The sequence below is a fragment of the Carassius gibelio genome, chromosome A4 (genome assembly GCF_023724105.1).
Source record: "Carassius gibelio isolate Cgi1373 ecotype wild population from Czech Republic chromosome A4, carGib1.2-hapl.c, whole genome shotgun sequence".
Taxonomy (NCBI): domain Eukaryota; kingdom Metazoa; phylum Chordata; class Actinopteri; order Cypriniformes; family Cyprinidae; genus Carassius; species Carassius gibelio.
In genome coordinates, this window is record NC_068374.1 from 24,599,783 (window position 1) to 24,615,891 (window position 16,109).

Below are 16,109 nucleotides of genomic sequence, written 5' to 3' on the forward strand. Positions count from 1 at the left end.
ACGCTTAGTCCCACCCCCGAGCCCAGATTGGTTCAAACTGTCCCATATTAAACCAATAATTAGTCTTTTGAACTACTACTTAACATATTGTTTTGGAAAATGAACGAAAACAAAGTGAAAGTCTGTTGTTGAGTGCATGAATACAAACATACAAAAAAGCACAAAAACACTCAACAGAGTACTTTGACATAAAACAAATCAAAACCAAGGATGAAACAGTGGTACATATCTGATAAAGCACTGGGATTTATGTCTTGGGTCGCTAGGCGATGTCCCGGTAAAATCGATTCTGACACAGATTACAGCCAGCGGATCGATCATTTTTATTATGTATTTTATGTATACTAAGTAAATCATTATATAATTATACAGTTCATAAAGATAGTTTGCACTATTTTTTTCTGTTGCACTCTGAATATTTCTCGCTAATTTTGTGTGCAGTTTGTGAATCATTTGCACTGTTTTTGCACTGTATCGTTGAAGACAATTTGTGCAATAGTTTTTACTATATGCTGCATAGTTTGTGTTTATTGTTCATACTCAGATTGAAAATATATTTCTCAGAAGAAGAAAAAAATAGTTTTGTTTGGTTTTGTTATCATATAACACTCTTTCCGTTTTTTCCCATTTTTCCCACTCCGTTTACCCATTAAAATGTTTTTGGAGACATCTCTCTTGTTAGTTAACGAAATAGGCCTGTTTTTCACTTAAAAGCGTAATTGAATGATAAGAATAAAAGCAAAAAGGAGCCATTTTGTCTTTACAGGAATTAAACCATATTTATTGTTGAAATAGTTTTATAGTGAGCCATCTGTTGGTTATTGGTATTTTTCAGTTTACTTCCATTTTTTTATTGGGGTAATCTGCCCTACAGTAGATTGCAGGACATTGGACTGTTTTAATGAGTTCTTTGTTCTTTAGTTTGGAAGCTTCTATTTTCCTCATATAGACTCTGAACTGGCTGCATTCTCACTGGGGCGACTCATTACTCAAGCATCTCATGGTGTTTTGGTTGATGTCGTCTTGCTCTGTTAAAAGCTCATTTGAACTCCACCCAACAACCATCCTAGAATTTCTCCTTTAACTGCTTACAAGTTTTCAAGTCGTTCATGCCTTCAAGTGGATTCTTTTTTTTTCTTACCATGCTGTCATGTTTATGTTGCTAACAGGCACTTTCTCTGCATCTCAGTTGGCTCTGGGGGCCGTGTTTTCCCACAATACATCAGGACTATGCCATTCTGTAGTGTAAGAGCTCATTAAGTCGGTGCAGGGAGGGAGGAGACAAATCAGTCTGGAACCAGCAGAAAGACGTATTTGAGAGCAGGGGTCCCTGGATCAGGCGCTGGTTTTTGGATTATTGAGGTGTTTTAGCATAAGTAGATGGTCTGGAGTGGGCAGGAGTCTCGAGTGGGTTGGAATGTCTCAGTTTGATTAGATAAAAACAGAAACTCTTCTCTGACTTTTTCTCTTGTGTTTGAGGTGTCATGCAGATCTTTGTACTGCTCACTATGAATATGAGAGCCTTCTTACACTTTCAGATACAGGGTTATGAATACAAGATCAACTCTCTCCTCTGACCCATAAAAGATCCATCTGTACTGTACAGTAAGGGGCACTAAACTAGTGTTTAGGTCACTTATACCTCAGTACTGGTATCTGTTGCCCGGTGTGGTGCCTTTCACTCATTTCCATGAAGAAAACTTAGTTTGAAGCCAGAAAGTCAGTACAAACTTCGATACCAAAGTACAATGTGGTTGCAAAGCCTAACTTTTTGTTCAGACGTTCTACATCCAGTGCTTCTTTTTCTCTGATCAGTGACTGAAATTGACACTTTCCCCTTTGTCTTTCTCTCTCCGTAGGTACAGAGCTCGCATCGAGAAAGTTGAATCTCCAGCAAAGGTTCATGTTTACTACATTGACTATGGAAATGTGAGTATCTGCTTGGCGAGAGGTTGACACGTAATCTGGATGTAGCACTGCACTTCCAGAGTAGAGCGTCTCTTTAGAAAGCCGCTGACTGATGAATGTTCTGAATTGTTTAAAATACTTCATGTGCTTTCAGAAGCCAGCAATGAATCCACCAGTCACACAATTCCTCTCCATAAATCTAAAATACATGCATTTTTGCGAGGAAAATAATGTTAGTATGCTTAAAAGTAGCTTGAAAGGGTGCAGTACCCAGCATGCTTTGCTGTTTTTGTGCCAGAGTCGGAAGGCTCCATGCCAGCACAAGAGAAAATATGCAGGTGGTGATGTGATATAACATTTTTAACACTACAGGTCTTTTCTCTCATCTCTGTATACCCTGTGCCTTCCTCTTTCTTCTCTTTTCACAGACTCTCCACCTCATTCTTTGATTCTCTTTGCCCGCATCTCTTTGTTCTGCTTATCTTAACCCTTGGTGCAAGAGCATTGTGCTGAATCTGATATCATTGTTTATTACCTTTCATATCACTCTGATACACTGGACGCTGTGTTTTGAGGGACATATCTTTATTTTAATGCCCGATCAGAAGTTTATGGCTTAAAGTCCTCTCTTTTTTGGGGGGTCTTTGGTTTAAGTGTTATAACTTACGTTTAAGTGTTGTGCCTCAGTTTAAAAGAATCTGCTTTAATATACAGTACAGCATTTGGACACTTAAGTTTCTGAATGAACTTATTACTTTTTTGAGTCACTTTTTGTGAAGTACTTTCAGTTAGATGATTAAATGTCACCTGGTTTATCTTACTTAATGCAATGGCATTCACGCATTGTCTCCAAATACTTCTGTCCACTGTGTGCTTAAAGTGTGTTCCTGCCTCTCTTCCTCTGGAAATTTGCTGTATAACCCCCCACGTAGAACAAGCCAATTTTTTTGCTTTGTACTTCCATCTGTCTTGGGTCTGTTTTTCCTTTTTCTTGTCTCTGTCTGCCTGTATTTTTCATGTTCAATGCTGAAAAGAGTCTTTGCGGTGTGTCATTGCTGACTCTTTAGCCTGCTGCATTCACATGTTCTGCGTTAAAGACACATGACCACAGTGCTCATCTGCGACCCAGTAGAGAGAGTGTGTGTCTCTCACATTCTGGCTTTGAGTGTGGCATGTGGAGGAGTTAAGCGTTATCCTTGACTTTGCTTTTATCTGTTGTGCTGTACTCACACCTCCTCCGTTTAATGAGGACCTTGTACAGGCAGTCAGTGTATAAAAGAGGTATGAAGTCTGTTTTATAACCCAGCAATGTGACGATCTCTCTTGTCGTTTCAGAGGGAGATATTATCCTCCACACGTCTTGCAGCTCTTCCCCCAGCCTTCAGCACGCGTACACTTCCTCCACAGGCTACAGAATACGCATTTGCCTTCATTCAGGTCCCACAGGATGTAAGTTCTTGCACATTCATATGCACACCCATGTGATTCATCACACAACATGGCCTTCAAACAGGTCCTGTAGGACATATCGAGTTAGGGGTGTGTGATATCACAAATGTTTGATCATGGATGATTAAAATGTCTCCATGATTTGCTTTTGAAATGATATCGTAGTATCGTGCTACAACATACATTTTATCAGTTGCAGTTCTGGTCCCTCTGTCACAATATACTGTACAACGCAACATACATTTACTTCAAATGTTATTTCAGCGGTAGAGTTACACTCACGGGACACTGCACTTATTTGCAATCACATAAGTATAGTATTTGCATGTGCTTTTAAGCCTTGCCGGTTAAACACTTCATTTGCGTGCTGTTCTGACATGCACTTTTTCTGAGCGTGTACATCTGATGCACGCACACTAAAATGCCTGTCAAACAGCACCTGATTTTTTTTATCTTTGTGCCTGATTATGATAATACCTGATTATGATAATACTGTCAAAAACACACAAGGTTTACATATAAACACAACTGGTTATGTCTAAATTGAAAGTAAACAATTGAGAGAAAAACGGACGCGTGGCTGTATATTAGATGCGTTCAGGTTTTAAGGTGGCAACAAACTAATAAAACAAAAAATGCTGCCACTTGTCATTAATTAAAAGGATAGTTCACTTTTTTTATTATTATTCAGTTAGTATTTACTCACTCTCATGCTGTCCCAAATCTGTATTAATTTCTTTCTTGTGCTAAACACATAAGAAGATATTTTGAAGGATGTGGGTAAACAAACAGATGTTTGTCCCCGTTGACTTTGAGAATATATAAATATATACTATGGATGTCACTGGGGACCAGCAACCGTTAGGTTACCCACATTCTTCAAAATAACTTTTTTGTTTCTTTTGAAGAAAGAAATTTTTTCAGGTTTAAAACAACTTGAGAGTGAGTAAATGATGACAGAATTTAAATTTTGGGGTGAATTATCCCTTTAATGTTATTAAAACAACAACACACAAAAAGAAACATCACTCACTGCTCTTAACTGAAGAACTTTGAGTTGCTTTAATAAGAAGCAGTGTATAATTTATTTGAACCCGTTTTATTTGTATACTATCTGTATTTTAAATGTTGATATTTATTCTTATTTTTTAACTAAAGCATCGTAATAAAAACAATTATTGTGATTTTCCTGAAAAACAATATCATGATTTATTTTTCCATATAGCCCACCCCTACATAGAGTATGTGCGCACATCTAGAGTCACATCCAGCTTATAAAAGACTGGAATTATGAGTCATTCTAGTTTAGCTGTTTCTACTATGGTTGGAATGGCATCCTAACCGTATTACTGAGCATTTCCGCAAAGTATGCTGATTTCCTGCATTGAGTAGCCATACACTACATTTTCCCAAAGTGTAAAAAGTATACAACAAAAGCAAACTACATTGCATGAATATATATTTTTTTCTTTTTTTGGAAACTGGACACCACTAGCTGAAATATGCCTTTAGTGCGGTCATGTGATGTAACAAATATAGTATACTGCAATTTTTTTGGGGGGTGGGGGTTGTTTTATTTGTTATACTCTGTGTTTACTTAGCAGTAAGCAGCATGATAGAATTCTAATATACTAGTTCAAGCTTATTTGTTAGTTGCATGTTGCTCAATTGTGACAAAATGCATGTGAAAGGAAGCACACCTGGTCTGTGTGCGGAGCTTGATTGTGCGTGTAGGTGTGTGTTTGTGTGCATGTGTGGCATTGTGCCACCTGCCCTGTTAATACTACTGTTGTTTTGTGATCTTGTCCATCTTTTGAAGTAAGCGCATTGTTCTCTCTCTATCTCTGCCTCTTTCTCTCGTTCTGGATGGCCTCTGTATCTCGTACCCCTACCTTAACTCCCCCCAAGGGAAACATGCTCTGAGGTTGCCATGGAGACTGTGTGTTGGCTCACAAGAGTGAGTGTGTGTGTGTGTGAGAGAGAGAGAGAGAGAGAGCGAAGAGATCAGATCTGTATCTCTCACCTCATGCGTAAAACATTTGTGAAACATTGTGTTGGTGTAGAGGTATTTTGATCCGGTTTTTTTTGTTTGCAAATCTGCATTTATTGTTATCACAGAGGGTGTGTGTAAGTTTGATGAATTTAAACGTTCAAATCTGATTGGCTCAGAGCGCACATTTAGGACTGTGAAATGTCTATCAATAGTGTGTATAACTTTAGCAATTTTTAGAAATGTGACATGTTCTTATGATAACCTCACCCACAGGAAGAGGCTCGGACTGACGCCGTGGACAGTGTGGTCAGGGACATTCAAAACACACAGTGTCTGCTGAATGTTGAATACAGTGGTATTGCCTGCCCGCACGTCACGCTGCAGTTTGCTGACTCAAAAGACGATGTAGGTCTGGGTCTGGTGAAAGAAGGACTTGTAATGGTGGACGTACGGAAAGAGAAGCACCTCCAGAAAATGGTAAGTGACAAACGTGCATACATCTAAATACAAGAACCCAAATAGTGAGTGTGGAGCCACTGGTCAGATAGCTTGAGCCAGAGGTGGCGGTAGCTTTAAGTGGGATCTGTAATCTTTGTGCCCTGAAATGCACCTCACTGGGGCCTCTGACTGCAGCCAGTTTGTATCATCATGAAGCACTGACCATTTGTTCTCTCTATCCTTCTCACTCTCACTTCGTCTCTTTCTCCTTTCCTGTTATGTAATGCTTGTGCCAATTCTTGAAACTTGCTGCATTCATTTGTGACATTGTGTCAAGTGCAAACGAACACACTGCCGCTCACACAAGAGCTTAAAGGCCTTCATTCGATAGTATGAGCATTTAGATCTCTTTATATGAAAGCTGTTTTCACTGTCAGAGATTAGCTTATTCTAGGCCATCATGATTAGAGGAAAATAACATTTTCTAATCAAAATTGATTGAAAATGCTTTTTTGTTTGTTTTTGTTTATTTTTTTAAAGGTGCGCTAAAATTTTGATTATGTATTATTGTTGTTAAAATACTACTATTATTGTAATATTTCACTGTAAAGAAATAATTGTATTCATTCAGTGCTCCTGTGAAATTACAATACTAATACTATAACTACAACTTCAATAAATCACACAGCCCGTTAAGCACACATTTGTACCCACCCTTTGATCAACTGTTTATCCTATGGCCTTCTGCCGCCCCGACGTAATTAGTTTTTACTCCTGAATCAAGCCACACAGGTTTGTTCTTGGCAGTCTGCTTGTGATGAACTTTTGTTGTAGACTCTTGAGCATATGGAGGGTGTTTGTGACAGCCACTTCAGGTCCACCGTTTCCCTGTTCCCATAGGAATACTAGTGTTCTGGTTCACTCGTCCCTGTCCCTCCCTCGCGCTCTCTTTTTTTCATTTTCTGATGCGCTAACAGGTAGTTTGAGGTGCTTGTGTAGAGCTGTGCTGTCTGACTTCAGTGGCACTCACTTCTGCTCCTGTTTCACACTCACATAGTTAGGACACATTTTTGCTGAGGCATACTGTACCTCAAATACTGTACACACATGCTTTAGTTCAGCATTACAGCTCAATGTACGTACATTTCTAGATTGATTTTCACTCTAAAGTGTTTGAGCATCCCGACCAGCCTAACACCTCAACATTGGCTCAACCATGAGTTTATGAGTGGGATCCGTTTGTCTGAACAATGGCAGATAGTGTTCAGCAAAATGATCATTAGTTTGCCATTTCATTCGGTGATGCTTGTCGTACAGAAATTACTAAACATCTTTATATTCCATCATCTGAAAATTGTAATATATTTTTCAAAAACATATACCATGCCTCTTTTTCTGGCCATTAAAGCACCCTTGCCTGTTTATTAATGTGTAATAACCATCTTATTACACTGTTATTACATGCATTATTAGTAAATGTACATGGAGGGCACATCCTGAATGCCAGATCGAGTCCACAGTCCGTCTGGCATTAGATGGCCATTTTTAGGGACAGTACTGGCACTTTAGTATGGTTTGGTGGCACCATGCCACTTGTCTTCTGTCTGCTTCTGCTTTCACCCTTAGCTTTTTCATAAAGATTCTCTCATCTCACTCTCTCTTTCATTCATTATCTCTCCCACTCACGCTCTCTTTCTCTGTCCTTCTCTCTCCTTCATCTTTTCTTGGGGCTGGTTTGGCCTCCAGTGCAGCACGCCATGTGCAGGAGGATGTAGTTTGGAAATTTGCATGTATTTGCATGTCGGTGGAAGCGGCGTGATAAAGAATTAAAGACAAATCAGTGGATCAAACCTTTCATTCCTTTGTAAATTAGCTGTGATTTTAAACACTGTTAATAAACAGTGATTATTTACACTGCCTTCATAATACAAAGTGCCATCCCACCTGCAACCCCCCCCCCCCCCATTCTTGTGTCTTTCTTTTGATATTTTATTCCTTTTAAACACATTGTTCTCTGTGATCCCCCCCCCCCCATGTCCTCTCTGCTGCTGAAGGGTATCTGCCATGCTTGACACCTGACTTCCTATCAGCAAATCTTTACTCTGCTGAAGTTTCTAGAGCAGAGTCCACTCGTCCGTCAGTGCATCACATTCACTGTGGTCTAGTGCAAAAAAAAAAAAAAAACAAGTCCTTGAATATCTGTATAAGGCGAATGAAAGAGGGAAAATAAATCTTTAGAGTGAAAGTAGGAGTCAGATATAGGATGTCTGTCTGACAGAGTAAGAGTACGAGAGAGTGACAGATAATGCCAACCGGTTTACTTTCTCTCCATCTGCACACAGATAACGCAGGCCTTTCCGATAAGTGTGCATGAGCTTCATCAGTTCTCGGGATCGATAGTCGAAATCAATGTGTCATTTCCCTCCCTGTATTTTTCAAACACTGCTCTTTCTTATTCGTGTGTCAGTCTGTCTCTCTTTCACTGATGTTCTTCCTCATCCTGGCAGGCTAGATGAGATAAAAACCTGGTGTGTTGCCTACCTATACATTTTATGGCATCATACAGTATGTGGGCTTCACATGCAGAGGTTTTGTTCCAACGCCGTGCTGCCTTATTAGATGCCTTTTTTCTGTCAAATTCTGAAGCAAGAATGCAGTGCAAAGTCCAAGATGACAGATAAGTCAAGAGAAATAATTATACATATTTTTTATTTAATGCAAGAATTGGGTATCTATATAGCTGCCTATTTAGGCAGTAGACAACAAGGCAGCTCACGGGTTGAAACAGAGCTTCTATGCATTTATGCTACACCAGCGCTAAGCTTAAGCTTACTGTACCGTACCATCAGTGACACTGGTGCCTTTCCACGTTCATTAGATTTACAAGCTAATTACAAACGTACATACCAATTAGGCTTATAGTCATAGAATCTAGTCAGTCTTGATGAAGATTTGTTCTGTGAGATTCTCCTTAAGCATTTAGTATTTACTTGATATAAAGGGGCTAAAACAAGGGTGTCCAAGGGTTTGTTTTGTTTTTTAAAGGTGGCCCAGGGACCAGGTGCATATATATATATATATATATATATAAGGTTAAAACTTGAATAACTATAATTTATAGTATGGCTTTATGGTAGCTACTGTAGTCCATAAACACATTTATTTATTAATTTATGTCGTGTTGCTGTATAATGACCTATCCTTGGAGACATTAATTAAAGTATGAAAGTTGTTGTGATCTCAGATGTTTTACAAACCTATGGTGCTATATTGATGGCTTAATGAAACTATAGCACTGTCAATATCTTCTTACCGTCATATTCTGGTGATATTGAGTTGTACAATATAGATAATAAAGCCCAAGGGAGGTGTAGTATTTCTATAATGTTGGTTATGTGATGAAATTGTCCTGTGAGAATTGTAGCTTTTTAGCATTTTATGGAATGTTGTCTTTTTAAAATAGTGGTTTCAATTTCTGTTACTCTCCTGTTTTATACCTTAAACATGTCTTTAATTTGCTCAACTAATTGGTCTTAAGGAACCCAAGTATAATTTGTTTATCTTACTCTAGTCAGGTACATGTTGGCTTGCAATCAGGCACTTATAGGCTACCCATGTCCAGTCTTATCCCATCTTGCCTCGCTCCTGACAGCTCCATTAACCAGTAGAAGTTAGCTAAGCTTAGAATGGGGAATTTTCTGCTCCTCTACTATCAAACACACACTCTTCCACACAAAAGGGCCAGGACACATGCTGAATGACACGCATCACTGCCTAAAAACCCCATTTCATTCCAGTGCCCTGTGGATTGAATTGGGTTGATTTGGGACAGAGAAGCCATTTCAGCTCCGGCGTCTTTCTGTTGTTTAATCTCTGTACTGAGATGATCAAAGTCCAAACTGTTCTCTTCGAATGCTGTGCAGCTGTGTCCATGAACGCTTCGATTTTCAGGCTGCCTGCATTACTGAATATTATGGAGTATTTCTAAGAACTCCACAAATCTGATCACTGTCCCATCATTTCATGCCGAGAGACGGTCACAGACAGCATGTGATCCTCAATTCAGTTCTTTTCTGCAGATTATTGAAATTCAGCGGTCAAATACAGAAAAATTTTAAAACTGCCTGTATTGGCAACTATTCATGTTTGTATATCAGTTTATTGAATCTGTGCATTCGGTCTTAAAGTGACAGCAGCCTCATAATACCAGCTGCTGTCTTTCATGTTAATCAGAAAACAAAAGAAAAAAGGAAATCACTGCTCTTTACCAAAAGATTTTTATAGTTTTAATAAGAAAAAGTGTGAATATAAAAAAAAAAAAATTGTGATATTGTGATATATTGTTACAAAAAAATAAAGACGAAAAGACGAAAATGCGAAAACATTTTGTTCATATCACACATATCACAACATGATACAATATGCATGGCGGTACACTTTTGACTAAATGTGTCACAATTAGAGCTGGGCGATATATCGAATATTAGCGATAGTATCGGAATAATTTTGACGACTATGTAAAATTTGAATATATCGGGAATATCGAATATTTCAAATTCAAGCATACTTTCCCAAAAGAACGCGCCGAATCTCCAAAAAAAGAACCTGTAACTGCGCTACGCCCCTCTACTACGAGAGCTTAATGATAGCGGTTGCCAGATAACAAGAGTTTAAATCTCTGAATCAGAGCTCCACTGTTACAAGGATACATTTTCTGCCCGTGTTTTCTTATTTTAAGCAAGCTGGCAACCATGCGCTAATGCTCATCCTCATTGCGGAAGAGCCGCCGACGATAATCTGAAAACACTAACAAGCTGGAATTGAGCGATCTAATGAAAGCGTCGTTCAGCCGGTCTGTGTTCTGTCGTGAGATCTCAACTGTATTGTTTGCATTTGTGATCGCAAAATAAATGCACTTACTCGACCGCTGATGTTTGAATAGAGAAACATATGGCCAATTGGAATTACTATTGGGGAATTTCACTGATATGTTTACCAGTTTCCATAATATAGACAGAGACAATGCAAAAGTCTTTGCTATTCATTTATATATATTTATATATAAGAAATAGCTATGTGCTTCAGCAACTAGCTCCCCATCTAAGAGGGTTTTTAATGTCAGTAGGAACATAGTTTCATGCTACAGAGCTTCTCTTAAAACCGCAGACAGTTGACAGACTTGTGTTCTTTGCTTAAAAACTTGTTAAAAAATTAAAATAAAATACTGATCTTAGTTGCATAGTGTAAATTGTGAATTGCATGCACTAAAAAGTTGACAGAATCCACTTTCTGTACTTAATTTGCACTGCTTCCATTACATATAGGCCTACATGTATTAATTTAATAAAAAGCAGTAAGTGATCTCTTGGTCTAGATTTTTTTAACTGCTTAAATAAGCTGTTTAATCTAAATTGTTTTTTTTGTGTGTTTTTTTTTTTTTTATGGGCAAAAGAAAATCATGTTTTTTTTATTATTTAAATGCAAATGCAAACATATCGAGATATATATCAAATATCGTAAACATTTTGACAATATCGAGATCTCTTTTTTTATATATATATATATATATATATATATATATATATATATATATCGCCCAGCCCTAGTCACAATGCATCAAGATAATACTATTGATTGAAATATAATAATAGAATGATATCTTGATTAAGGATGCACAAGAACTATATCAGTTATTGGACTTCAAATGGTCAATGGTACAATATCCATTGTTTAGACTGTGCATTATAATATTGTGATACCTAAATTCACTTGAGGCATTTAAAATAATTTTATTTTTAAACTATTTTAGCAGAACATTTTATTATTTAAATGTATTCATTTGACAAATGCTTTTATCCAAGGTGACTTGCATTGCCTTCAAAGTATACATTCTAAAAGTTCATGCATTCTGTAGGAATCAAACCCATGACCTTGCCATCGCTAGCGCCATTCTCTAATGGAATCTGTAGATTTAAATCTAAATGTAAATTTTTCATATAAGCCATTTATCGGTAGTAATTATCAGCTTAGCAGAATCATTAATATCTCTGCATCCCTAATCTTGAAATGCTGATGAATTGTCATACATGATTGTATCAGCACAGCTGTAATGATGGCGTCTTTGATGCAGCACAGGAGTTTTAGCCCCTCTGTAGTGTGTGAATCTGCTGATGATGGTGTGTGTGAACATGGCGCGCGGTGGTGCATGTCAAGGAGCGTCAGACGCTTGATGGATGGAGGCTGCATTAGCTGCACTTTTCTCTGCAGCTGCAGAGTCCAGATGTATTTTGCCGTCTTTTCATGCATGTCCTAAAGCACCAAATCACCTGTTCCTCGGCCGGCCAATTAACCCCCTCGAAATAACAGCCCCCACATGCAAACACACAGCTAAAAGAGCGCACCATCTGCCATTTTTTGCATTAATTCCTCAGCTGTGATCTCATCCGTACCTGGTACTTCAGAAAACACAGCCCTTTCCAGGTTTCTAATATTGAAGACACTGCTCTGAACCAGAAACGAAGACAGTCTCGCTTTGTGACACATCTATGCCTCAGTCAGTGACTCTCAGTGCTTGCTGTGGCAGAAGCGATGTTATTCAGGCCTGTGTCTGTGATGCAGCTCTTTGTGGGCTGCAGGAAGAGAAAGAAAGCAGGAGACACGCAGTGTAGTGGCTGTAACCACCCACACTTTCACTTATTATTGAATATATCCTCTGTAAGCACACAGCTCCGATCGCCACCCTGATGAACAGGGAAACGACTCGACAAGATGAAGTCCTGTTAAAACATCATCTTCTAAACTAGGTGCACTTACTGTGATTGGCTGATGTGGATTCCAGACCGCATCAATCCTGGAAAATTCTGTCAATTTTAAAGCAATCTCTGTCCTTTATAATGTCTTGTGTGTGTGTGATTTATTATATTGATGATGCTGAAGGATGTTGGTTGGGTTTGTTAAAGAAGTTGAACACAACACTAAAGCCATTCTCTGTCTAAATGCACTCTTTTTTTTTTCTTTTTTTTTGTAATAGGTGACTGAATATCTGAATACCCAGGAATCTGCCAAGAGCGCCAGGGTAAGAGTTGCAAATTTAAACTCTCCTCTTTAATTCTTTCCACTTCGTCGCACTGCGGTAAATTCTGATTGGTCAACCACACTATTTTGCAGCAATTTATTTATTTACATTTATGTATTTATTTATAGATCGCACTAGGATGAGGTTCCATTATTTACCAAACAAGTGGACGCTGCTGCTAAAAAAGCACTATCCACAGATGTTGAAAGGTGTTTCATAGCACCCTCAGATTTTAAAACGCACCACAGTAACATGTGCGTTTAACAAGCGGCAAAAGGAATGAGATCAGTGTATGAAATCAACCGTCTTTTTTTCTTTCTCCGCAAACACTGATCACCTCTTATATTCATGATCCCAAATAGTTCATAATGTTCATAATGAAGTTAGAAACTCAAATTCAAATGAAGATTTAGCGATATGCTATTCTTCCCTTCTGCTTGTCTATAATGCTTAATGCCCTTGTTGGCACAGAAAACTGAAGAGTTTTGTTTTCAGAACAGGCTTTAGCTCGCACAATCAGCTTTCTCACCTGTAACATCGGCTTTTGGGTAGTTTTTGGCTAAAACATTGCTCCATATGACAGGCCAATGACGGTTTAACAAGACTCGAGTAGAAGAGAGAACCATGCCAACCCAAGCGCTAGATGATGAGGATGATATCCCTGCTAACAATGGAGCAAATTATCGTTGACATTAATTAGCTTAATTTTCTCTGAGTTAACAGCCAAATGCACACCGATGATAGAAATGGAGAGAAAACCTAAAAGCCTCTGTATGACATACAAAATGATTTCCCATCTTCCCAAAGAATTTCTAAAGCTGAAATGATTCACTGTCGCACAAATAAAACATTTTGCTGCTTTATGTGGCAAAACCGATCTAAAATAAAAGGGCTGTGATGGAATCTGTTGGAGGAAAAAGCCTCCACGCGTGACTGGATGTGAAAGGACTGGAGATAAAGAGCACCGTAAACGAGCATTCGCCTCGTTATTACTGAGATGTGATGATGTTACAGACCGGCTCGTGTTTTAATGATCCTGTCTACACGCTGGCCATCTGCGCCTCAGTCTTACGGATACATGGGCAGAAATGCTTATCAGAATTTAATGATGGTGAATCAGTGCTGTCAAATGACTTAAAGCCTCTTTTTGCTGCTTATTAATGTTTCATTGTAGTTATTTAGATGTTTTTTTTTTTCATACCAATTGCACAGAAGAAGCCCATCTAAAACAAAAAAAATCTGCTGCTTTGAGAATTTGTCTTCATTATGATTTATGATGCTTTAAACACAGGGTCAATAAAAGTCTCATATGCACGAGTACAATGCTCGAAATATAAATAAAGTGTGAATTTAATACTTTTTCGTCAGCCTTGCTCCAGCAAAGCTAAATCTGAATTAATTTGTTATAAGTAATTCCACATTTTTTTTTTTATGTTTTCACCCTTGCACAGCTGACAATCCCACAGTGTACAGTTACAGCTACATTTTAAGTCTTTCTTTGATTTATTTTCCATTTCATTTGCAGCTCAATATTTGGCGTTATGGAGATTTCCGGGATGATGACGCGGATGAGTTCGGGTACCGCCGCTAAGTCGTTGTTCCAAAGACCTTGTGGAAGACAAGATGCATTCGCAGAGAACACACAAAAAAAAACTAAAATCATGAAAAACAAAACATCAGTATACATTATTTTTTATTATTTTTTATTTTTTAATGTTGAACATTTGCCTCTGTTTTTATTTTTATTTTATATACTCTGTGCATATCGTCTCTTCTGCCCAAGGGCTTTGTTTCTTATCATTTTTAATTGTATATTTTAAAAGCGATTATGCTACAGATAACTCTACCTGTAGCTGCTTCAAATAGGACCAACGTACGTACTTTAATCTTACATTTTGACATGTTAGCCAATCATCTTTCTCATGTGAATTTTTAGCCAATCACCAGCTGTCAAACTCCTTCTTAGCTAGCCTGATCTGCCCAATCAGATTTCTATATTTTGGGGCAAGACATTTAAAGAAATTTAGGGGGATGTACAGAGCAACCATGAACTCAACAGCTTGATGAGAAAACACCTCCTTAATCATGAGATTCTATATTTCAATATCTAATATATCTGGATATTTTGAAGCTAGATCAAAACTAACCAAGTGAACTTATTTTTGTCTCTCTCTGATGTGATCTGAGTGTTCGGTGACATTTCTGAACTTTGTATTGGATGTGTGTTTTCTCTTTTTCTGTGGCAAAAGAAATGCTGCCAGCATCTTTACAAGCGCGTCTCTGCCTACTCTGTGAGGTTTACTCAACGGTCATCGTTTCTTCTTTTACCACTCTTGCCCGCAATACAGAAACAGTGTTTGAATTTATTTCCCTCTGAGGTCGACCCTGTCATTGTATTTAAATCTGACAAATAAAAATGAGCAAAGTGCCGTGTTGTCTCTCTTGATTTGAGAGTTGTGATGATGCCGAGTTCCTTTCTTTGAATATATACAGAAAAGTTTGGTGTCGTATAGAGCCTCATGAAGAACATTAGGGGAAATACACTAAGGCAAAACACAGTAACTACACCAGTGCTGAAATTGATGTTTTAATATTAATAGTCACACTTAATACTGATGAAATACAATAAATAAATAAATAAATATATCATAATTTACTCAAACGCAAATTGTTCCAAACTTGTATGTATTTATTTCTTCTGCTGAATACAGATGAAGATAATTTAAAGAATGTGCATAAGCAAACAATTTCTGCTCCCCATTGACTTCAATAACATGGAAAAAATATATATACTATGAAAGTCAGTGTGGGGACCAGATCATGATTTGTATCAAACAGAAAAAAGAAACTCATAAATGGTTTGATAATTTGACAGAATCATAATTTTCAGATGAACTAGCCCTTTAATACAGTCTCTATATAGTATAAGTTGTTGTCTTATACCCACATACACTACCATTTAAAAGTTTTGCTTGGTAAAGCGTTTGCTAAAAGTCTTTTAGACTGCATTTATTTGGTCATATTATAAAATGTAGAATACATTTTAAATTGTAATGTATACCTGTACTGACAAAACTGAATCTACAGCCGTGACTACGGTCTTCATTGTCACATTAACTGCAGCATCCTCATGTTCCAAATTAAATGCAAGTATTTACAAAATAGAAAGTGTATGATGGCTAAGCAGATCAATTCATGTATATTTGATGAGTCCTGGGCATGTTTCTCCCTCAGTGGTTTTTTTAA

At 37.8% G+C, this 16,109-nt stretch overlaps 1 protein-coding gene across 1 annotated transcript in view; it reads left to right on the plus strand.

Annotated features, from left to right (window-relative positions):
- snd1 (staphylococcal nuclease and tudor domain containing 1) overlaps positions 1 to 15,292 on the plus strand; it is a 167,220-nt gene extending 151,928 nt beyond the window's left edge. Inside the window, exons 20-24 of the mRNA XM_052577497.1 lie at positions 1,860 to 1,929; positions 3,244 to 3,357; positions 5,624 to 5,827; positions 12,819 to 12,863; positions 14,389 to 15,292. Coding sequence (XP_052433457.1) covers positions 1,860 to 1,929; positions 3,244 to 3,357; positions 5,624 to 5,827; positions 12,819 to 12,863; positions 14,389 to 14,454 — 499 coding nt within the window. The 3' untranslated portion in view covers positions 14,455 to 15,292. The remainder of the gene's footprint in view (positions 1 to 1,859; positions 1,930 to 3,243; positions 3,358 to 5,623; positions 5,828 to 12,818; positions 12,864 to 14,388) is intronic.
- Positions 15,293 to 16,109: the final 817 nt, after the last annotated feature.